General features: G+C 37.9%; 1 protein-coding gene across 1 annotated transcript in view; it reads right to left on the reverse strand.

Annotated features, from left to right (window-relative positions):
* Positions 1-973: 973 nt before the first annotated feature.
* Positions 974-25,985, reverse strand: part of LOC104462975 (septin-2) — a 31,660-nt gene continuing 6,648 nt past the window's right edge. The window contains exons 5-12 of the mRNA XM_010075141.1: positions 24,162-24,296; positions 23,608-23,725; positions 19,473-19,574; positions 18,491-18,636; positions 17,377-17,460; positions 16,334-16,391; positions 9,342-9,435; positions 974-1,508 (exon numbers count right to left, since the gene is read on the reverse strand). Of these exons, the coding sequence (XP_010073443.1) occupies positions 9,367-9,435; positions 16,334-16,391; positions 17,377-17,460; positions 18,491-18,636; positions 19,473-19,574; positions 23,608-23,725; positions 24,162-24,296 (712 nt within the window). The 3' untranslated portion in view covers positions 974-1,508; positions 9,342-9,366. The remainder of the gene's footprint in view (positions 1,509-9,341; positions 9,436-16,333; positions 16,392-17,376; positions 17,461-18,490; positions 18,637-19,472; positions 19,575-23,607; positions 23,726-24,161; positions 24,297-25,985) is intronic.

The following is a 25,985-nucleotide window of genomic DNA, read 5'->3' on the forward strand; positions in this document are numbered from 1 at the left end:
AATCTTCATAAAACCTGAAGAGACTTTGTATGAATGCAAATCTCTCACTCCATTTCTTCTTTCAACTTCATTATAGTAGCCACTGAGATAACGTAATGTCCATTTCATGCAGTTCAACTCCAAACACAAGTCAAATATGCATCCCTGTGACGCAAATCACTTGTTAATTCTATCCTGATTAAACATTCATTGCTAGACAGCAAAATTAGGGCTCATCATTACATGAAAGAAACCCCAATTTCGTACAGAAGACAGTGTGTCTCAATCCCACATTTGCAAAATAATTTACACTTATGCATATACAATACATGCGAGACTACAAAAGCATGCAGAAGAGACCTATACACTCAGTAATGACATAAAGGAACCAGCAACATTCATGAATATATAAACTAAGGTGTGCAATGAGATTTTCCAAGATATTTACCCACCTAAAAGATGTCAGTAGGTGCCTAATGAGCTTTGAAGAAAAAAAAAAAAAAAAGAGGTGGATGCAAAGGTTTGCTACCTAACCTCCAGTGAAAACACTTTTAAAGTTGTTCTGAAATGAAATCAGTTTGTATGTAAACAAATTGTAGAAAATGCCTTCATTCCCCAGGGTAAATATCACAATTCCTTTGAGTATGCACTGTGCATGACACCACTGCAACATTTCATAGATCAGCTTGAAAAAGCCAAAATCCAAAACACAACAAAACCCACCCCAAAATTCAACATTTTCAAATTGGTACAATTTATTACAAAACTTCAATGAAAATTAGTGTTATGGTATATAAAAAGTTCAGTACATGCCATCGCTCAGCTGACAGATAAAAATGCCTGGGACAGAAATTCTTGCAATCAGTACTCGAGAGACCTGACGACAAACCTTCAGAGGCATCCACAGCAGTCATTGACATGCGTAGTGCTTATGGTATGTTAAGGCATGATTTAGAAAGGTCAGCTTCTTGGCATCACTGGTGAATCATCACATCAGTGTTTTGTACATTTTCCCATACATCACACAAATAAATCACCAGAGATGAAGCTTCAAAAGTAACCAAAGCACAGAGAAAGTAATGAAAAACTGATATGATATACAACTTAAAATGGCAAGTGAAAGTTATGATACTGTGCAAACACACATACACTTACTGTAAACAGGCCACAAAGTCTTTTAGTATTAAGCACAAAACTGTTCAGAATAACCTAGCAGGTACACGAGTAACTCCTTAAACCCATCACAATGACTAGTCCAAACAGTGTACTCTATCAGTTTCTGTATAAAAAAGCATAGGAGGGATAATAACCACATTGATAAGTATGAAGACAGTGTTACCAAAAGAATCAAAAAAGATACATTATAACTTGATTAACATTGAATATATATAAAAAAGCTGTTTTACAACACGATCTTCAGACTGTGTTTGTTTTAACGCAGGTCTTGATCTGCGGCATCCAGCTTTTGCATTTGAACGTTACCGGTCAAAGAACACAGAGCACCCATCCACTTAGAGAACTGTATGCTGCTGCAAACAAAAGTGGAAAACAAAAGAACATTAGAAAGGAGAAACTCTCAGCACTGTCAGAGCATTTGGGGCTGTCTGAGCCCCTCTGAGCAAACCAACATAATCCAGGGAACAGGGCATTGCAGTTACTGCAGCACAGAGACCCGCACTGCAATTACATTGTCTGAGACAGGCACGGTTTGGCCCCAAATATTTATCACAAATGTCTAATAAGAACACATAAAACAATCTATTTTTAGTTACCTGCTTTATTAAGCACCCATGCCCCCCTATGTCTGCAAGAATACAAGAACTGCTTTACAGCTCATCTGAACAGTAACACAGACCAGAAACCAACCCCTCAGCCTGTTGCATGAAGCATTACTGCTGGTGAAGGAAACAAAAACCACTTATCCAAACAGGGCGAAAAGCAAGCAGCAAGTCTGATGTCATGCACAAACACTTCTGACCCTGCTTAGGTAAAACAGTAACACAAATAGATTTTTCCAAGCATTCATACAGCAGTATTAATATGGCTGAAAAAAGGGATACCGTTCTGTAATTTCAAAATAACTACAAGTTTGGATGTCTCTAGTTATTTGCCATTTGAAAAGGCTGCTACAAAGAAAGCAGAATATCAGCTTTCCCTGAAAATTGGACCCTGCTTAAGAAGCTGTGTCAGAACTGGAACTCAGGAGACACCTTGAATCTCCAGTCTCAAAACTACTCATTCCAAATAAGAAAAAATAGCTTATTCTAAATATTCATCTGGATGAAAAAAAGAAATATCCTGGAAAACGCTATTGTGTCAACTCACTTGTAAAATAGAGTGCAACACTCAACCAGACTACAGTTGTTGCCTGCAGTTGGGATAAGGAGCAAGGAAAGCTGACAGCGGGTCCTTTGCTCTTTGCCACTCTCACAGTGGGAATTCTGTTCAATACACAGTCACTTCACATTTTAAGGAGGCCATCACTTCCCACAACCACCAGAACAAGCAAGCCAGCCTTAAGGCTTTAACGCCAGAATCCATACATTGCTAACCAAAGTCAATATTCCAATTCAAAATCAGCCTGTTGCGCTACACTGCTACTTTGACTATGAAAGAGAAACGAAATTTCTGCCATTCCCTGCCGAACTCTAATCTGTTGCAGATATCTCAAGAAGAAACTATAACTGATGTTTCAGACTCAAAAAAAAGACTGGAATTTCCAATAAACACGAAGGCTCAGGTTATAAGCACAGCTGTGCATTGATGTTACCACCATTAGCAACACCATACCCACATTTTATATGCTCGTGGAACATATTTGGCCAAAGTATGTTTGTGCATTTTCAGTGTGGATTCATTTCACTGCTCTTTCTTCCTCATCTCCTTACGAGACAATATTTTACGATACATTAGGTTTATCCCATTCTTTACAAGTTTGATCTCCAGTTTTATTAGACCAACCTTACAGTCCCCCAAACCCCTTTCACCAATCCACAGCTTTAATAAATGCCTCCATCTGCAAAGTGAATTCAGGCCACTATTAAAAAGATATGATACATTTCTCCAACATGCCATTAAAACAAAACCTGCTCAGTAAATAGCGTAATAGTACTACATATGCCTGCACCCCGATGGCACATGGTCAGACAGCTCAGAATCCTACATTTGAAAAGGTCTCAAAAACCTTGGGAAGGAATGGGTCTGCCTCCCCCTCAGCTACTCCCAAGAACACCACAGCAACGCAGGGCAACTGCCTCCTGGGCTGCATCACCAGCAGCGTGACCAGCAGGTCGAGGGAGGTGATTCTCCTCCTCTGCTCTGCTCTCATGAGACCCACCTGGAGTACTGCATCCAGCTCTGAAGCCCTCAACATAAGGAGAACATGGCATCTTTCCAGAAGGAATAAGTATTGGATGACACTAGTGTCCTGTTGTTAGCTAGTTTTGACTTATTTTGTTACACCCGTAACATTTTGGGTTTCTGATATTTCAGTCATCCTCTGTTGACTTCACTGTTTCAAGTTTGTTCCCCTTCCTTTTGCTAGTCTGTAGCAACACCTTGTATTTCCCCACAGCAAAAGTCAGTTACAAAACTGGCCTTTGAACTGCTTTCCAGTGTTGATGAGTTAATTTAATATGCTAATAGGGTTAATATCCACTGAGTCACATATACATACTAGGCTCCAAGCTCTAGAACTGTAAGAAATATTCCCCTGAAAATGTTTATTTAGCTAAAGGTGGCCGAAGCATTTACAGGTGCCCTGGGACACCGTGTCAGGTTTGGCATAGACCTGGTAGGTCTGTGTGCTCCAGTCCTTGGGCCTGCTAACGCCCAAGAAATTCTGTCAGCAAGCAACCCCCCTCACCCCCTGCATCCCATATGCATCCAACAGCTGTACCAGCTGCAGCAGTGTGTCACCGAGACATAGGAAGATGTGGAATACGGCAATTGTGTCACTCCTGGGTAATCAAGCCTCTCAGGCACAGTGCGAGGTGCCACTGCACGTGTTCACGAGAACTGCGAATGCCACTGGAGCCGCTGCACTGTGGACTTTATCTTTCCCAAGGCATCAACACCTTACTGAAAAGCAAATAAATGTTTCCACTCACCCCTGACATTTCCCCCCAAAACAAAATTTCTGCAGTGACCCATTAGCAATTTAATATTCTATTTTATATTCTCTGGGATGGCCTGGCAAAAATTTAACCAACTCACATTAATCAATTTACTGACAAAATAACTTATTGAGATGCAGTTTGAGCAATTATGTGAAAATATCAGAAAAACTTGCTATTGGGTGTTTCAATCTTTTTCATTTAATGTTTTGCAAATGTGTCATTCCTTGGGAAGCTTTTAAGTCTGTAAAGTAGAGGGTGTTTTGGTTTTTGATGCACAAATCCTGATGTTAGAAATGATACACCACTATTTCTAAGAAAGAATTTTCCTTATAGAGATAGGTCCTGACAAGCTCCTGGAAATTTTGCATCCAGAAAATGCAGAAAGATAAAAATCCAAGCAAGATTCTTTAAGAGTCAGAAGACAAGACAATATTCAGGTACAGGAGGTTATACAGACCTGATTAGTACTTCAGATTTACAGATCATATTAATGATACATTTTTTTTTTCTGTACAATGCTTTGAAGACTACAATTTTAACAAAGTGCTACCTTTTTCCTATTGGGAAGAGCTGCACAACTTATTTTCCACCAAAAGGCCACAGACAGAGATGCTGTGGAACAGCTAAGGTTACAATCCAGTAAAATATCATCTTATATAATGTTCTACCTACAATGCAGGAACATGACTGTTTCGCCAACTGAGAGCAGTATGGACTAACAGGGAGATGTAAGATGATATTTTTAGATGAAGAGCCTCAAATGAAAGCGTTCTTGTTCTATACATCAGAGATTCAAAGCCATGACGTGACTCTCATCTGGCTCCCCGCACATCATACACAAGGGCAGGGCAACACCACCTACAAGGTGGCTCTTGAGGACCCTGCAAAGATCTTCCTGTACAAGTTAACTTCAAGGTCCAATGGAGCCACACAAGTTCAGCACTGCAGTCGTACAGTAGCAGAGGAAAAATGATCATTTCTATCAGAAGTCTACTCTTTAAGGGAAACAAAAACCTGTGCTAGCTCATCAATGCAGGGTTTGCTGAACAGCTCCACAGTTAGAAGAGCTGAAAAGAGCTGGAGACCGATGGCACTCTGCTAGTCTAGTTTCAAGCTAAAGAAATATCCACTGGCAGTGCCAGGCAGTTGTTCCAAATGCTACAAATTTGCCCAAGCTTCACATTCTCCAGGCTCTCAATTTCAGCTGCCAAAAACTACGTGATCTGTGCTTCCTCAAATGACATTTCTCATCAGATCAATTCAGCATTCAGCAGCATCGTTTTAGAAGGTTGGTTGCTATGACAATGCTTTGTGTTGTTCTGTTAAATGATGTCAATTCATCAGTAGAAAGCGCTAGCTGTTTGGTTCCTTTAGTACTGTTCTTATCAAGAATCAGAATAGTGTTAGTGAGCTCAGGAGGCTTTAAAATACTTGTGGGAATCACGAGCTATACTAAAAGAAGTTTCAACATCCTAGAGATATTTTAAGTGCAAGACACTTGGTTTTTTTTCTGAACACATTTCCCTAACCATAGCTACATTTCCAGCTGGCTATATTTGTTTTTCATAGCCTAGCTTCTATTACTGGTTTGTCCCAGTATGATCTTAAAGCTCAGTGGAAGACAGACAACTCAGATTGGTAAGAATAATAAGAGGAAAACAGATTACAGAGAGCTACACTTTCAGAAACAGAGAAGGAAAGGGAAGAAGCACCCATCAATAACCACTTCATCTGAAAAAAAATAATTCCAGCTTTTTATAATAGTTGCTCATCTGAGATGGAAAAGTTGAGAAGCTAGTAAATACGCTGTTGGAATTACTGCAGGGTTATTTCAAATGCAGTTCGTATTGGAGTATCCAAATAAAACTGGATCCGTTTTAGTTTTTGGTAACTTATTCCACCCCTGCATCTCCTTCCGCTCCAATCCTTTATTTGAACTGTCAAATATAAGAAGCAGTAAGCTCCTACACTTTACAGCAGTGTCTTGCATTTCAGAAGTAAAAAATTTGGAAAGTCAAGCTTGTCTTGAAGTCTTTACCATGCTTCACATGGACTGCTGCTAACACCTCCACAGGCACCGTTTGTACACAGAAGCTATGAAACCTTCAGAGGAAACAGACAGAAGTGTAGGTCAACACACCTTTGTTAGGCTGCTCTCAAAAGCTCTTAATCACCACCATCACACAGAGCAAGTCTGTACTCACAGGCTTTTCTTAAAAACTGCCGTTGGCACACTGGTCACAACTGTTCCCAAAAACCATCTTCCTTTCCTACTTCTAACCCAGTCTCCACCAGTGCTCTTCTTCATTCCCCTTCAGGTTTCTACTTCTCCACAGCAAGAAATCTGTCCATCCTCTTTGGTTTCCATAAAGCCTCTAAGGATACACCTATTCCAAAGGGATCAGGTCAACCAGACCTTCCAGTTATCCCATCCGTGTAGCACTTCATGATAATACGGACTCAGTCTTTTTAGCAAGGATTTGAATTTAGCACTTCTTAATCACTATGCAATGCCAGACTCTTTCCAGAAAACCCCAAAGCATTCAGCAATCTTTTCCCCAACCCAAAATACGTCTGAAACCAGAACTGGGTATTTCACATATTTGAATATTACCACATCTCATTTTCCTACTGTTTACTCTCCAGCTCTTATCTGTGAATGTATTTGCACCATATTTCTCTTTTCCCAAAACACCTGAAAATATCTTTATATCTGTGCTTTATGAAGGGAAAAATATTTTTAAGGGACTTTTGAAGAAAATCAATAAATACATATTTATACAAAATGAAGAGTTAAAAATGTTAATTTTACATAAATTATCTATAAGTTACTTATCTTTGTGCTCAGAAAAATATGTAAGCATGCAAAAGAGCAACTGGAGGAGAGACTACGCTTTCAGTAACAGAGCTGATGCTTTAAAGTTCTTGTAAAACTAGAACCTGAGAGATGCTCAAGATAAAGCTATTATTGAACAAGACTGGTATCAAGTATATTTAAATTTGTTAGCAGTTTGGTTCTATTAACTACTGTGTTAATTACAAGTTTCCTGGCTCCCCTGGAGACTGAGTTCAATAAAATAAAGCAAATACATCTGATGGGAATGGTGGAGGTTGAAATCATCATTCGTCCAAAACTGTGAAGTCAGTTAATATGCATGAGAGAAGCTTCCCTAAGGCTGTTGTTCTAGGTGAGGATTGCTTCAGCACGCTGACAGGATCACACAGCAACACTCTGGTTTAGCAGGACTACAACTCCAGTTCTGACTGTGCATATTAGAGAACAAATTATGCAAAAACTCTATCAATTAATATCTCAAGGGTAACAAAAAAGAAGTTAAAAATTATTTCCTGAAAGCAATCTATCAAACAATGATTTCCACAGCAGCTGCAGGAATGTAGTTTAGCAGATTCCAAAGAAATAGCAGGACCTCCACATATGAAGATCTCATTCAAATCCTTCTCAGATTTGTTCACTTTCAATATTTCAGACCAACTAAATTTCTTAAGGTTTAGTTCAAACTAAATCACAACAAGATGATGTGGACACTTGGTTAAATCTGCAAAGCTCTCCTGCTTAACATGTTCAGTGGTGCAAGATGCACTCCAGATTAGCAATGTAAAGCATCTACAAAATAACATTTCACTTGGACACACACGAGCATGCTCAGAACTCTGTTTACTTACGTATCCATGGCTGCAAATTCAGCCTGGGACAAACCACGCTCCAATTTGTTTTTATAAATACCATATCCAGTATTGCCAGAAGCTGTGAAACACCGAGAATTCTGGTGCCACAACTGGCTAACCAACAGTGGGAATACTGGATCCTATTAGCCCTCAGATATTGATTTCACAGCAAATCCAGTACCTAGGAGCCAAAGAAAGAGCTCTGAAATTATTTGTATCATTTACCATCCCGTGCTCTGCAAGCAACAACTACGGACAAGCCTGTAGAGTCAGGGTAGTTTTTTTCTTACCAAGTATCAGTTTAAAGGATGCCACGTGATCAAATGTGATTTGTAAGTCACACAAAGAATCACGCTCCTTTGCAAAAAACAGTAATAATAGTTTACACTACATAAGGTTTCCTGCATCAAGCAGCCATTTTCACGAGCAGGCAGAGTTTGGCCATATGATAACTAAGTCACCATGAAAAGTCAGGACCTCCAGTTCAGACTGAAATATATAACAGGCTGCATAACTGCCAGCTCCTGTCTGGGGAAGCAAGAGCTTTATGTCAGACACTACTAATGCATATGCTGCATGGTCAACCACAAAATTACCCTCACTGTTTAGATTTCCAACTCCTGGAAAATAAATCTTACTGTGGAAGTTGGAAGACGTGATGTAAAGACTCCTCCATCTCCAAGACTTGGAATTGTGACAGCAAGAAACCTGAGTCTGAATTACTTTTTTCCCCTTAACTATTTTACTCAAAGATCACAGTGCACATACCAGTAAAACCGTCAACATCTGCTTAAATAAGAATCCAGTGAATAAGTTTATTCGTAGGAGACTTTTGGGGTTTTTTTTAAATATAAACAGGAAGAGTGAAGGTTCAAGTAAAGGCAACAAAAAATCTCCTTATTTTAGGAATGGAATGTTGGCAGCTGCCACAAGGTCATAAGGGATAATATAATCCATTTTATTCAAGCTTTACATTCCAGAAGATCAGCAATCACAACTAGACTATTAAACTGAAGTATTAAGCAACAAGACTCCTCATATCCTTCTATTTTTTATTCTTGCATTTAAAAGAAAAATTATGCCAGAAGAGCTGTGTTCTGAAGAAAGCATGAATATTTGCTATAAGAATTTTTTTTCTTTACTCACTCTGATACCACCTAATATATCATATATGCCATCAAGGGAGCCTGTATTCAGCACACAAAACCAGTTTGCCTAAAATTGTTCGGTTCTCTGAAAAAACTGCTATAAATTCAGCAACCCACATACCCTAAACCACTCTGATTTTTGCTTAGATATAGCAAAAGCTTCTCAGAAAATTAATTTGACTAACAGAAACAAAGCCAGATACAAAAATAAGGCACCGAAGATAAGCATTTACAGGTCTCAAAAACAGCTGGAAAGGTAACATCTGCACAGATCTTTTTTTCTAGTCTACCCTGAATATCACCCGATTTTTTCTATAAGTACTACAAAAGCAAGACCGAACTGCAAAATTAACAGTAATCATTGTGAAAATCTTACATAGGAGGAGTAAACAAGTCAGAAAAGTCATACCTGATGTATCCAGATGTTAAGCATCTTAATCATCACCAGGCTTCATCCTCATTTGGGCTTGCATCTGTGCAATCATCTCCTGCATGCGGCGCAGCTGTAAGAGAAAAACACCCACATGTTTGAAACAATTTCACAAGGAATCCAAAATCCAGGAAACTTTAAATCTTTTTCTTCCATGGTAGAACGCAGACCCAATTTGCTTCTTTATAAATTGGAAATGTTAGATTAATTCACGATTGAATACTTTGTTTTTCCCATCTCAGATTCTTTAATGCATTACATCTAACTTTCACATAAGATTTTTAAGAATATTTATAATGAAAATTGAGCAATAAAATCCAAGTCTTTTAAAGCTCACAGACCTGTGAATTAACATCTCCTCTACAATAAAGAAAACATGCCTTTCATGTGTGTACAGAGATACACTGTTTGAGTGAGCTGAAGCAGCTTTGTTCTGGTACAAGTGCTCAAAGTATAATAACCCTGTATGAATACTCAGCTTGTGGCTGACCAGATACTGTTGCCAAAGATCTTCAGAGTTAACAGACAAATGTGCAAACAGAATTTAAAAATTACTTCAAAAGCAAAATAGAAAGATGTTTACACAATTTGGAAAGACAGACTAAACATATTAGGCACCAATATTTTTACATCTAAACAATAACTCTTCCTGGAAATAACTAACTGTTTTCTTAAAAGCATTTTCTTATGACACTTATCAATTAATTTCCATCCAATAAAAGGTCAGTTATTTATAATGCTTTACTGTTTTAAAAAAATAACATTAATTTAAATAAATGTTCCTAAGTAAGAATACAAAACACTAATTTCAAAATGTATATGCAAATAGATATAATTTGGTTTACAAATGACTAGGTATTCCCTTCCAGATGCAGATGGGGAAGCTCCACATAGACAATTGCAAGTGACCTCTTACAAACTGGGAAAGAAATAGGCTGCAATTTCCATGCACATAAAATACAAGTCCATCTCAAACTGGAAATCATGTAATAATCTGAGGTTTGTATAGCAAGTTTTCTAAGAATAATCATGTAGTTTTTAATATATCTAACTTTTTTCCCCCTTTAGGAAAAAGTAGTTAGAGAATTGCTTTCGTTTATTTTCTGTAGGAAAAAACCTCTTCAACTCAAAAAAGCACTGTTATGCTTAAGCAAGGATACTGGATTGTCATCCAGTCAACCATATTAGCTACTGTGATACCAGGACACAGTCACTCCATCAGATTCATACAAAACAATCTGTGATAAATGCTTGTCTACATGTATGTGGTGTTGAGCTGTTTTATTTTTAAAAAAAATCTGAAACGAGGAAAAATTAACTGCAGACGCTTATATCACTTTTTCTTGCCTGGCCTCAGATACAGATTTAGAAAAGAGTAAGCAGCTGAAGTGCAGAGCTTGCAGCACAGCCAGAGAGGACAGAGCTTGCCTAAAAGTAGCCAGTTATGGACCGGGACCTATCCTTTTGCTGCAGCACCACAGGGTTCAGGAGAGGCTAATTCGGATTCCTGTGACTGCAGCATAGATACACCCTGGTAAAAGGAGATTCACAGAGGAACAGTGAGAGATACAGCTAAGACTGTAATGCTCGTTAGATATCCATCTTCATCTTTCTGCTAAACAGTCAGAACAAAAAGCTTCTGATCAAAAAGATGGCATAAAGCTGCAGGAAGGAGGATAAAAAAAAGCAGAAAATCCCAGAAATGAGTCACATTGATTTCCTGTCCAAGAAAAGTTTCAAAGATCAACTTGTAAAAATGTAAGACACCTGGTCTTTTGAACTGCCTTTCTGCAGATTTACCATCAGACTAAAACTAGCTTTTTGGAAGCACACCTACTTGAGCTTTCCCAAGAGCACTCCAAGCTGAGCCATGAAACATTCCTAAAATAGAAACCATTCAGTAGTCACAGGGGAAGATGCTGCTGCACATGTATTATGGTGATTGCTCAAATACAGCATTCTGCTAATATCCAACAACGTCTTTTAAGACTTAAATACAGCACTGAGTATCACATTTTCTTATTCTTAATTGATAAAAATATGCCCACACCATGAAAGAAATCAGATGCTGCTTATGACTCAAATGTAAGGTAGGACAAAAGCACTGGGAGACCTACTCCTCTCTAACATTAAGATTGTAAGAAGATTTTTTCCTTTTCCATTTTCATGTGGTGTTCTTGAGACTTACTAGTGGAGTGTTAGTCTCATCCATTAGCTAAATAATGGCAAGTTTCTGAAGCTATTTTAGCATAATTCAGTAGAAAAACAAGGCACATTGTTGCCTCCCATGGCCATCAAGTAGGTAAATCATCATTGAAGTTTCCTTTTCATAAGGAAAGCTGGCAAAAAAATAGTGAAGAAAATAAAAAAGGTACTCAAACACACCTATCATCTTCACTGCATCCTGGGCTGCATCAGAATTTTGGTTTTTGTTGAGCATTTGATATGCACACAATCCAGAATGTTTGCTTTCTGCTGTAAAACTGTGGCTTCTCAAGAGCTCTAAGCAAACTCCTGCTATCAGTTCACAACAGTATTCTTAGCAGACAACCTATGAGTAATGATAGATACCACACACTAAAACCTGTCTGCATAACTACAGGCTAAACTTAGAGGTAATAACTGAACTTAAGGAGAATGCACACAAACATCCTGGAGATAAAATCATTTGCACACTAAAAATCCTGTCAGCCTGAGTGTAAAATTAAAATTAAAACTAAAAAAGAAGAATCAAGCTGTATTGTACTCAAAGTGGTAACCACGTCAGTCTCCTCCAGAATTCCTCTTCAAATAGAGGACATAAAAATCACTCCCACACATTACAAGCTAAAAACAACTCATCTGTCTTCACCTTACTAGACCTACTGCATAGACAGAAACAATCTTTCCTCTTAATAAAGGTGAATATAGATCACACACAAGACTGAAACTGATGTCATACCAACATCTGTGTTCCCTTTGCTGTTGGCAATTGCAAGCATCAAGAGCATGCCATGACTTTGATCTTGCTAAGCAGTAAACCCTCTCAATTGTAAGAGCAGCATTAATATATTTTGCAGGAACTTGCACTCATCCCCTAAAGAAAGGATACTACAACATGATAGCACAGGGTCCATGCATGTGATGAAAAGGAAGCTAGGAAACAATGCTTGGAAATCTGTTAAAACAATGTTTCTGAATTCCTAGATAACAAAAGTCAAAAAAGTAACCTTTACTTTGGTATAAACTCCACTTAGCTTACTTACCATGTCAGGACTAAAATTTACATCAAACTACCATGTAACTACTGGGTAGTAACTACACAATTACTGTAGCAACATAGAAAGGAAACACGCACTTAAAATGCGAGTTAAGGTTACAGAGTTAAAAGTGAACCACAGAGCTTCCTAATGGCTTCCACGCCATTAACAGAAACCACAGATACACAGCTTCGCTTTACCCGTAGGATTTCATCTGCAGTATGTTTTCCCTGGAATACCAACTACTCCTATCTGAACAAGGTGAGCAGCTCTTCAGTGACAACCCTACAGATATCACAGGAAAAGAAATGTTCAAAAATGAACAACATCGACCTCCCACTGACATGCTTCCTGTCCCCACACCAAGGATTATTTCTGTCTATGCCTTTACATAAGAAAGCTCATAAGAACAGGGCAAGATGGAAACCTTAAGACAATGGATTTTCTAGTACACCAGGATGTTCCCCTGACAGTTGCTGCTGTTTAAAAATAATTCCAACACAGTACAACTAATCTTGTCAACTGAAGACAAGAAAAATACTCCTGACAAAGTTACTATACTGGAAAAGGGGTTACCATCGAGATAACGTCTTTCATAGGACACACTGACATTATAAATAGCAGAAGTCACTATGGCCACAGCCATCGCCCTACATGGGCATCATTTCTTCAAAGAACAAATCAAAAGGACAAAGAAAAAAAAGCAATTCGTCAAAAAAAAGAAAGTTGTTCGTAATTCCAGCTCCCAAGAGATTCCCATGGCTAATTGCTTACTAAGGGTTTTGTTCTCACGATGTATTCCCAGGACTGACACTACATTAGTTCACAGGGGAAGGCGCACTCTGCGTAAAGCATGTCTCCTTCCCCTGCACCAGGCAATCGCATTCCACAGCGCACATCAAACCTTAGAGCTGCTTTTGTTTCCCCGTCATGCTGTCTCTCCACATAGAACTTTTCACTTTATCTTTCAAGACAACACTTACACAAATACCTGCAATAGGAGGCAGTTACCCGCACAGACCGGTGTTATCACATCCTCACCTCCTGTGGGGCTACTGTGGGACCCCAGCCCGGCAGCACCCCCACCGCAAGCTGTCCCCCCACTGACTCCCACGCTAGACCATGGTCCCTCATCTCATCTGATAAAGGGTTAAACACAGTCAGAAAGCTGAAGGACAGAGAGAAAACAATTTCAACATTGCGATTAATTCTACTCTATTCAGCCTACAGCTGACCAACTCTACTGAAGACAGTGAAGGGATTTGCCCAAAGCCTCAGGGCAGCTCACCAGAAAAATCAGAGGAAGTTTGTTCCTTGCTGTTTCATGTAATCACAGCCTTAATGTTTTTCTGGAAGTAATGCCTCTCAAAACTTTGAAAGGCTTTTATTATATTATATTTTCAGAGTAGGAAGATTATGGCACAACACTGCAAACTTTACGTTTGTGCCCACAACATCAAAATAATCAGAACTGCAGCATATTAACAGTTAGGAGCATGGATAGCTTTACTCTTATTTTCACTTCCCAGCTCAGAAAAACAGGTCACTGCTTGCAACTGAGCAAAAAAGCAAAACCAGACTGAGTAATAAATCCAAAATGACAGATTAGCAATTCCAAATTGCTGAACTGGGGACCACATCCTTTGGCATAATAAAAGATCATTTAGCAAAAGTGATGCCTTGATAAAGATGATCCTGGCACAAGCCCAAGTGTTCATTCCTTCCAAGGTTATATAAACCTCACAAAACTGTAAATAGAACTCCAAGCACCGTTACTGATGGGAATGCAAAACAGGAGGGGAAATGGATATTTGTTTTCTCTGCAAAGGCCGTGGAATGCAAGCCCATTTCCTCTGTGCCTCTTTCCTCCCCAGGCTTCTCCCAGTCTGAACCTTAGGGATGATACGGAGATGAAGGGATTTCATACCGGCTTATCTACAGAAGATTCAGTAAAGTCTCTTGATCTCTTTGGGACAATAGAATGCAGAAGTTAAAAATCTAGTTGTTTTTTCAAATTCTAACCTTATCCTCTGCAACTTCAGCAGCAGTTATTCAGAGATTATTACTCCCAGAGGAAACTTTCAGAAACTGTCCAAGAAATTCAAGACTTCATCCCTTTAGCCATATCATATTAAAAAATATATTACATACATAAATACATATAAAAATATATAGGAATACATAATTATATAATAATGTGCTTGTCATATCAACAGTTTCCAGTGGAAATAGTTATAGGAGAATTTTTCAGACATAAGCCATAAAACAAATATTTCTACAAGGATACCCAAGTTTCTACTTAACTACTGGACATGTACAATTTATATCGTTCAAATAACAAATAAAGAGTTATAACTTAAATTCTTTAAGTCTACTGCCTGAATCTTGGAAGCAGTAAGAAAAAAGACAAAAAGAAACAAAATATTTCCAAACAATGCTCTTGACCTTTTCAAAGCATCTCTTATTCCTGGCTGTCAGCTGATAGTCTGCTGCTGTTTTGCACACACATCAGTAAATAGGAGGCAATTAATTTGTGTACAGAACACTTGCAGAAGTTCCACTCGCATAAGTGCATGGCCATCAAGTGTGCTTATCTTGCTGAAATAAAGTTATACAGTGATAAAGATGCAGCTCATTTAATCTCCAGTAATTCACATTATTAACCACTCGTTATGGTGATAATCAGCTGCTTCTGCATTTCCTTTTAGGAACATTTTTTCCTATTTATGTCAACATGCCAGGGTTCGCTATTTTTAAACATGGATGCTATAAAGAAAAAAGGAAATGCACAGACCAAAGTAACTATATTCCAAAAATTTCCATGTACAAGAGTCAGACTCTTTCACCTTAGAAATGCACAAAACTGCTTGTAGTTTTTTATTTCTTACTCCAAAACACTGCATATATGCATTGATCTTTTAAACCATGCTTTCCTCCATTTATAGGCTTGGATCCATGCTGAATGGGATAAAGGAAGGATAAACAGAAAAAACACTATCTTCCAACTGGCAGTGAGTCTTCAGTTTTCACAATGCAAGCAGTCATAAGCATTGGCAGTGTACTACTTGAATTTAAATACTAGGCCAAAAAAAATCTCTGAATCTTTAGAACTTCAGCATAAAAATGTTCAGTTGAAAGGCCTAGTAATAACATGAAACCAGAGGAAGAAATCAGAGACTGAAAACATGAAATCTGTAAGTTGACTGGTAAAACAGAAATACTATTAATTTTGCTGCAAGTCAAGATTAAGATGCAAAACCATGCACATTAATGGTATCATGGGATTTTTAAGATTCAACAACCTTTTTCTACTCCATAGCCATAAGAAGAAATTTACTGGTAACATGCTTGGAGTAAGCCTTGCAAATCTGAAATTACATTGGACTATCAGTCTACCCCAACATACTAAGTTGAAAGCAGCACACGTAGCAGACAAACAAAAATTTATTTCAATATTTAAAAAATAGCAACTATCCTTATGGAAAATTAGCATACAGACTGGAAGTGATAAATACCCTGCCTACAGCCAAGAGTCCACATGCTACCTACCATCCACAGCATGCAAGTGACTATATACAAAACACTTCGTATGGGCAACTTGTACATTCAGATTAGATCTGTCATTTTCTAACTCCAATCTCACACGCCACAGGCAATAGCTGACATAGAACACTGAAATTGGAACACAGCATGGTATATCAAAGAACAACGGTTTTAGAAGCTCCCTCTTACCTCAGCCTCTTTCTGCTGGAGGATTCTATCCTTGTCTACCACTTCTTCTTCAACAGGCCTATTGAACAAAAGAATGCATTGATGGTATAAGATATAGAAGTAAAAATCTTCACGAACAGATTCAAGGCTCATATTTCAGCTAACATAACAAGAACAAAAAAAAAAGTCTACATGCTTCCGCACAGGGGAAATTAGGACATTCTTAAACTCATGCTTCCCTTTTGTAGAACAGCATCTTTACATTCACTCTCTGTTTCTTAAAATTTGATTTCTTCACTGCTATGGGGATTTTTTGCCATTTACTCAAATCAACAGATTCCTTCCACTATCTATATATGATCCAAAAATCAACCATTAAAAAGCTGTGTAGGCTATTTCCTTTCTTCTCCAAGATCAAAACGCTTGGCAAAGTACTTCAAGAACAAGTACAATGGGAACCAGAATAAGTTGCTATCAAAAAAGATGCAGCATAGGTAGATGCAGATTTTTTTGCATTAAGTTGCCAAAACCAGAAACCTTACAAAGAAAACAACAAAAAAAAACACACCATAAAAACCCCACACATATTACAAAAAAAAAATTTTTTTGTCTACATTTCTCTCTAGCTCTACATGGTGGAGCAAGAGAACAGCCACCATGGCAGTCCTGCAATAACTACAGAAGCAATATCCTACCTAACCAGATAGGCTGGGGCCTATTTAAATGTGCCCACGAGAGTTTATTTTCTCCAAGCAGACATCACTAAATAAAAACCTATTTTGCTTGCAGCCCACTACTTCTTTATGCACATTCCAATTAAAAGCACAGAGAAAAAGGAATGGTTACAAAACCAAGAACAGCTGTTTATAAGCACAGCACTTCACTATATATTACTCTTCTTCAAGAAGAGCATTTCATACAAATTTCAGTAACTCCATAGATTGAGATCTCAAGAGAAATAACTAGTTACAGGTGGGATTAGTTCGGAGAAAGAGTAAGTCCAATACCACAACAGAAAAAGAAGAGACTGAAGCAGCAGAGCCCAAAGGCATGCACATACTTACTTGCCAGTTCGTTTTAGCCTCTCTGAACGGAAGTTCTCATAGTGCAAATCTTGGGTCACCTCCTGCAGGTCCTGCATGTGCGTTCTAGAACATGCAAAGTCTTATTGAACACTTTGTCCTTCTTGTCAAAATGAAGAAAAACACCCTTTTATCTACTATTTTTGTTTTATATAGTGGATGTATTTACTGGAAGAATAATCCTTTCAGACCAAGCCTGCTATAAAGCCAGCCAGAACACCACTTCCATGTTGGCTGGTCTTTATTTCGTACGTAAGTACCCTCCCACCAACATTCTTCAAGTACCCAAATTATGCTGCCCTCCTCTTGTTCACTAATTACTTTATAGGAGTTATTTATACCAGTCTTTGCACTGTTAAGAAAGTTGTGAAGAGAGTTATTCAGAAAGATACTTTAATTCCTGAAGTATTTTTTGACTCTTAAGTTCTATTAAGGATAATTTGTAACTGAGAACTAGGTGGAGCTCCTTGGGTCACATAACAGCTGGCATTGCCTAATGATTTTCAACTGTCAAAAAAAAGGGAAAAAAAAATGCTGCTACCAATGACCAGCAGAGGGCAATCCCTGCCCAGCAGACACAAATCAGAAACAAATAATACACAATTCCCAACAGCAAGATGCCATTAAAAAAAAAAAAAAAATCACTTAAAACCATTTATGTGGGCAGAATATCCATATCAGCTGAAATCATAAAGGGTATCATATTTAATACAGGATTACCTACATTGCCAAGAAAACTGAGCTTTGCCTTTAGAATAGTTTTATCAATCCCTGAGTAATAATTCAAAAGCCTCTCTGCCCCACCCTCTGCACTGCAAGAAAATTCCAATTTATATGTAAAGCCATCAAATCAGCTCACATAGGCATAAAAACTGTCACATATATCTGACAATGTACAATAGAGAAAATAGTTTCTGAAGTCAGATCAGAGGATCTCTGCAGCAAAACAAGCTCAGGGGGTGGACAGACATTAAGAAGTCACTCTACACTGCCACCAGAGCTGGTTTTGATTTAAGGAGTTTATGTTCTTATAACTCTCTCGTCACTGTAACAGTTACGTCACCACAGGAGATGGGATAATTTTGCCATTACTCACACCAGCATTGTGCGCAGTTTGAGGAAATCATTGTGCTCTGGATTTTCAACTTCAACAACTCCCCAAGGATACAGGCGGCCTCTGATTTTTTTCCCTTTCACCTCAATAAGTTGATTGGATCCAATAACAGCAAAAGGAATGCTGGCCTGGTTGAGACAGAGCAAAACAAGTCACTGTTTTGATTTTTGACTGGTTACTTTTTTGTGTTTTGCTTTTTCTTTTAAAGAAAGCATGAAGACTTTTAAGTAACAAACAGCAGAGGAGGAAAAGAAATGTTGACAAATGCACTCTACTAAAATCATTCCACATCAGAAAGCTAATAAATCCTATTCTAGGCAATGCAAGCTCTCATTAACAACACCTGTGGCTTTGTTAGGATCAGTTTGTCTCAACAGCAGCACAAAAGGAAATGACGCTTTGCTTTAGGAACACTTGACTGTTGTTGAAGTACAGTTTGGGCATAATGTGTCATCTGATATAATATCATGCATGGAAAACAGCCAGCAGAAACATACTTTAGAAACAGACTAAAGTAGCTAGAGAGAGAATTTCAGATACATTCTTCAATCATATTTGCAAGTATCACAGCAAAGAGGAAATTACTTCAGTAAAACCTTTATTATCTGCTCTAATGAGAGGAAAGTTGTTAACTAGTATAGTAACCATAACACACACACACATTCCCTCTCTTTGCTTGCATGTTAGAAGGTTTGAGTCAGAGAACAGAGTTAAAAAAAAAAAAAGTCACAGTTCTTGGTGAAGAATTGCTTACATTTAAAAAAGAAAATAAAAGAAAGCCAGCACACACTACATTTGGAACTCTGATGAAGTAAAGACTGGAATAAAAAGGTTTATAATTCAGAGTCCATATCCAAAGAAAACTTGAAAATTCAACATGTTATAAAGGAATAAAGTACCTTTAAGCATACTGTAGGCTCGAAGAACTACTGCAGCAAAATAATAAATTAGGAGCGAAACTTGCCTTTAAAACCCTGGTTTGTTCTTTGAACTCCTCATCTTCATCAGAATCTGCATCAGGGAGCTGATAAATCCTAATGCCATGTTCAGAAATCTCATCCAGAACCTGAAGTTTACAAAAAAGGAAGAATAATAATGTAGTATTTCATTGAAGATGTATTAAGCTAAATGTATATACAATTGATTTACTAGTCTGTCACATCTAGAAAACTGAGAATGTTTTTCTGCTTTAAGTAGTTTGGCAATGCTTAGAAAAAAGCATCAACAGAAATTGCCATTACTTACGCTTTGAGTTTATGTACTACCAAGTTAGTTTATGTCCTACAACACTGTCTTACATGGCATTAATTTCATTCCACCTATGAAGAAAAGAACCCAGCATTTTTCATTTTTACTTTGTTCAACAGAGCCTTGAACCTCAAGCCTATAAATACCCTGGAAAGAACAGCTCAAGGTATAAAAGCGCTCAGCAGGCAACCTACATGCTTTGAGACGAAAGAAAGGAATACTAAGTGGGAAATCAAATCACATCCTTAAAATGAAGTAAGGAAGCCTATGCTAGAGCTGGTTGGATTTTAAAGATTTTAATTTACTATTGCAAAAAAAGTATCTTAAAAACATGGCTGATAACTGCTAACTACAGAGGCTGTCTGTTAAAGAGCTTACTAACAGGCATTTTAAAAAGCCAAAACATTTGCTAAGATTACCTCTGAATTAAACTGTTTGTGAGACAACCTGCAAAATCAGAAACAGTTAAACATGAACAGCAGCTCATGTCTGCCCACTCACAGAGAAAGTCTCACTGTCTAAATGCATTTTGTGACATTCCCCATGTATCTTTGTGTGTGACCTTAACCAGCACCCTTTTGTGCAGTGATGCAGCCCATGGAAAAATGTTTTAATGTGTTTGATACGTACAAAAATTTAAAAGTGCCTATTGTCTCTCAAATCAAAAAGACAAAAGCTTATTATCCACTTAAACCAGAGAAAGTTATTCAAAATCCACTAAGAAAAAGATAATCCATAAATGGTTTTCTTTATTGTCACTGATGTCTGAGATTAACACAGAAATACACTATCTGTATTCCTGCATACGTTCTTTTCCTAATGAAATCACTGCAGGGGCAAGCAGCTAGCATAATTCCAGGCCTTTGGCAGTTGCAAAAGGAGGTACAATTCATTCCTTTCTTCAAAACTGAGAATGCTTTTACTGCCATACTATTAAAAATATTTAAGTCAGAAATCCCGTCAGATGCACTGGCAAGATTTTATTTCACTTAAGGAGTGTGGTGGTACAAGAAGAGCATGAAGAATGCTGAGATCCCACAATAACTCTCTTCAAAGGGATCTTGGACATCTCAGCAGAAGAAGGTTTACTGTGCAAACTCCTAGATTAGCAATCCCTAACGAGTTGCAACTGTAACCCTGCAAAGAGCCCCTGAACCAAGCAGCAGCACTACTGCAGTAGTGAACTCTTACAGTAGACAAAGTTTGGGGAAAATCAGGGCAGGGGCAATCACAAGAACATTCAGAAAAGCCTATGTAATAATTTGTGCTGTCATTACCACATATATATTAACTTGATAATACGAATACAACCAGACTTCAAATGGATGAGGGTTGTAATGAGCCTTCCCACAGTATTGCTGGGTTCCTCGATCCTCTGTCACGAGGGCAACCAACAGCTATGGTATAAATAGAACTCGTCCAACAAGAGCTCGATTATTAAACAGCTGTTTAAAATAAAACAATCCCTCACACCATTACAAGAGGAATGACCATGCATGAACCACAGCTATTCCCATGACAATGTTTTCCTGCCAGGTATATAAACATCCCCCGCACTCATACACGCGCACACGCTGAATAAAATATTATGAGCCCCCACCTACACACAGAGCAATAATTTTAAAAGAAAAAATAAATCTGGGAATAAGTGTTGCCAATAAGCAATTAAGTTACATTCGCAGAATTACACTGAAATCAATGCACATTGTTACTGTTTTGCAAAATGGAAGATAACTAAACTGTCATCAAATGATAATAAAAGATGCACAGCTGGAGTAGGTGGGGCAGTCCTGCACTGCGATGCCTTTAAGGAGCTGCATAAAACAAGAAAGCACATTTAACCTGGCTGAGATGTTAAAGATAAAATGCAAGAGAAACAATAACGGGAAAGCCTACAACAAGGGGTGCTAGAATAATATATTACAGCTGTTAAACCTAGTGCTTTCCTGAAAGGAAAAAGAATTGCAATAAAAACAAACTGTATTTTATGGTCCTAACAATGAAGCAGCATTTTGCTTCTTCAAATCTGAATTTTATTGGCCTCAGAGGATTCTGTGTTCCTAAAGATTAGCCTTCCCATGGGAAATTAAAAAAAAAAAAAGCCAAAATATTAGTTCCCCTCTCATGAAGTCATTCTTTTGAGCAGGTTTCCTTAGCAGCCTTGCATGGCACAGCTTGTGAAACTGCCTTGCATTTCTTCCCACTCAAGAGTTTTAAAAAATAACTTTGAATTCCAGAAAGACCAAACAGGAATTACTGCAAGCTGGGTTTCCTTTGCAAGTACCACAAACTGATCTTGCTGCTTAGTCCAAAGCAGCAAAACAAAAACATTTTACTTTAGATTGATGGCCAAATGGGAGAAACATCTGAAAAAAACAAGACTTCAAGCTGCGTCAGCAAAGCAGGATTTTGATTCCTATTCTTGATTAGAGAATCTGTTAGCCAAGATGCTTTGAGTTAGAACAATATACAGTTGCTAGACTTTCAAAGCCTTGGAACCACATTATACATTTGACTTAGTATAAACTCAGTTTGCAGAGTGACCTTTACCAGCAGTACAAAAATAACGAAGACATGTTTACCTGTTTCCTACCCACTCCCTCAGACTACAGCACAAGTGCTATTCATGTAATTGTATTTAGCCAATGCAGAGATGTGGTACCCATATATGTAAGTCAAGACTGCTTTAAAGACTAGTTAGTGAAAAGTAACTGTGCTCAAACTAGAACGAACGAGACATGGACTAGCACTGAACAAAGAGAGGCTGTTTTTACATTAATCTATTCATCACAGGATACGTAAACTGGGATTCATCTCCATCTTCCACAATAAATGTGCATCATAAACCTTCAATCTAACATCACTTACAGAATTGTACCGAAAAATAAGGAATTCCAAATTCCCATTGGAAAACGTTTGCTTGTACTACTGCATGTTTCAGCTAAAATCCAGTGTTAACAACACACAGAAGCAAATATCAAACAGCACATGCCTGACCCTAAGAGGCCACCAAGCAGCAGACAGAAGGAGCATGGAAGCGTCCCAAAACAATTAGAGCAAGTATTGAAACCTGCCAAGAGTATGTTCCTCTTCATTTCACCCAAGAACTGCTTTTGTGAAAGATGACTGTAGCTACAACCTATTCTGTATCATTTTATGTATTTGAACTGACAAAGCAGAACATTCAGATTCCCAATGAGTTCTACTATCAAATAATTAACATTCCACTTAAGTCCCTGTTTCAAATCTTCTGCTACCAAATCCTGAATGAAAAAATAAGTACCTATAAAAACTGAGCCCAAACTACACTGCTGAAAGATCAAATACAGTTTCTTTATAAAAAGTAGCAACTCCACAATTTTACTATCAGATAAAAATCTTCCACCAGGTCAGAGAAAAGCAATAAAACCAGCATAAGCAGCCACATCTCTGCTTTGTTATTTGCCTAGGAGTTCTTTCAGTTTGCTGACAGTACCTGTCATCTCCATACCTGACGCACTCCCACCACGAATGTGCATTCAGTCCACTGAACTAAACAAGGGCTAGTCTGAAACATCTAAACTACATGCATTTCAGGATGATTTAAGCCCTCATTACAAAGAGTTTTGCTCAAAGCCTGCTGTGTTGTGGTGCATTGCCTGCTAAGACAGATGAAGCCAAGAATGGCCAGATTCTCAGCGAGTGTAACCACTAAAGCACATCAAACTCCAGTGAAGATTTCCCACCTCACACTTCCTGAAGATTAGGTCCTTGGCCAATATCATTCACCCCTCCTCAGTTTGAATTTACTTTATATTTCGCTTTAACATTGTATGGGTGGCATTGTTCTCATGATCAAGTGTTAGACCTACTCTTCTCTTCAGCCTTTCTCTCTCCTTCAGCGTCAGCGTGTCAGCCTTGGCAATCACAGGGACAATGTTGACTTTTCCATGAAGAGCCTTCATGAATTCTACATCTAATGGTTTCAGCCTGCCAACAAGCAGAAAAAAATTTTTTTAAAAAGGGGATTTTTTTAGGGGTTTGTTTGTTTTTTAAACAGACACAATGTATTAAAAATATTTATTTCAAGTAACTAAATAAAATAGTATTTCCAGAATAAATTAAATCAGAGCACTTGTTGATCAGCTAGGTTGTTTAAAGGTTGAATTGCAATTAAAATTGTCACTATATAATACATGGAATATTACAAGCTCTTATGTTTCTGGGTGATAAACAGCATAATACTGACTGCCAAAAAGGGGACAAAGCAGAGGAGAGCATTAATCCCCAAAGACCATTTTAATTGCATTAAACTTGACAGTGAAGGAAGTAACTCTAACATTAAAGTTTCCAGATCCAGTAATGAACAGACTTACGAACACGATAGAACACCCTAGAATACAAGAGCTCAAGAGCTTTTTCTTACCCATGTCCAAAGGGAGAGATGAAGTAAAAACAGCAATGGACTCTGTTGTCTATAATGTGGCGTCTGTTTAGACCACTCTCATCATGAAGGTATCTTTCAAACTGGTTGTCAATGTACTGGATAATTGTTTTGAAGCTGTGGTATGGGGGAAGAGAAAGAGAGGCATCTTAGATCAGCTTTAAATTGATTAAAAATAATTATGAGAAGATAAAAACAGAATGAGGAGAATCACACTTTTATTAAGAACATTTCTGTTACAAAAATTCAACTTCACAGTGTTGTATCTACTACTGAGGAAAAGTATTCTGATAACACAAAAAGCTATTTCCACAGCAACCACCAAGTGTCTATTTATGCCTAGAGCTACTTTCAAGTGTTAATCTGTCCACTGGATAAAAAGTTCAAGTGCAATCTCAGAAAAAACAGCCCTCACTGCTGAGACAACACAGACAGGAACAGAAGATTGAGGATTTTTCTGTTTTTTTTCTGAGGGTAGAGGGTAAGGATTTGTTTTTAAACCAGCTGACAAATGACATATCCCGGATATCCTCTTGATTTACAACCCTGACCCTAGTGCTAGGTTTCTATAGTTACCTATGAAAATTCTGGTATTCTAGCCTGTTTGAATTAAGTACAAATACATTTGCAAGTCATGCAGTAAAGCATCACATGATTTATTAAGCTATTTTTGTTACCTTACAGAATCCTTTTTTGTTGGCAAAGAAAAATAATTTCTACTTAGTTCTGGGCAATTTAAAATATGCCCTGCAAAGAAGTGAAGGAACATAGAATTTGATCATATAGATCAATCGGATACAAAGAGCAGTGACCAGAGAGAGAAAACACAAAGCATTACTAAGAAGATTGTTTTAAGATATTCCAGAGCATGCAGACACCTGCAAACAACATTAATATAAAAGGACACTTTATATTAAGTACTGCAGGGGAAAGGAAATTAACACACTGATGAAGATAAGATTAGGCAGATGCTTGTGTGTCATGAACATACCTTAAAGTACTTGAGGAAACACTGAGCAGAAAACTTGAAAAACAGTACTTCTGCTACTGAGAAAGTGCAAATTTGACTAGAGAAATTTAAGGAGGAAATGGACAAGAGAACACAAAAAAAGAATTAGTAATCTGGAAAATGAACACAGAATGACAGCAAATACAGTTACAGGCAGTGAAGTTCAACCCTGGGCTGCATGGCTGTAATGAAGATATTGAAAGAAAGTAATAAGAATGATGGAAGAGATCCTGGAGAGTATTTGATTTTTCCCAAGTTGAGCAAGCTCAACTAGGATCTAGGAGGAATAAATCCATAGTAGAATATATATGCACATGTTTATCTTTGCAAGATTTGCACCGTTCCACGTCATACTACAGAACATATGGACATACATACAGAACATACACAGCAACATACGGAATTTACTGCATTTTTACCTCAGTTCTGCTCAAATCTTTAAGAACTAGCATCTTAAAAATGCATTGAAAAAGGACAACATGGTTTTTGTTCCTGTTGACCTTAGGTACTCTCCTCTTAGCTGGGGAAAGGTAACAAGACTGAAGACGCACAAATACTAGGACAGAAACCACTCACAAACAATGGGAAAGCAACTATCGCACACTTCTCTGGCAATGTAATTAGTTTACGTGCAGTTTTCTAGCTCTAACTGCTCTAATTTTCCCTATAAATATGGCGTTAGTGTCCTGTACCTCCTGGCTTCCGGGAAACACCTGGCTTATACCACAGCACTATCATTACTGAGGAGATAGCACATCCTGTATTGTAGCAGCAAACAACACAACTCTTGCATTTAA

This window comes from Pterocles gutturalis, unplaced genomic scaffold, assembly GCF_000699245.1.
Source record: "Pterocles gutturalis isolate BGI_N339 unplaced genomic scaffold, ASM69924v1 scaffold10117, whole genome shotgun sequence".
Taxonomy (NCBI): domain Eukaryota; kingdom Metazoa; phylum Chordata; class Aves; order Pterocliformes; family Pteroclidae; genus Pterocles; species Pterocles gutturalis.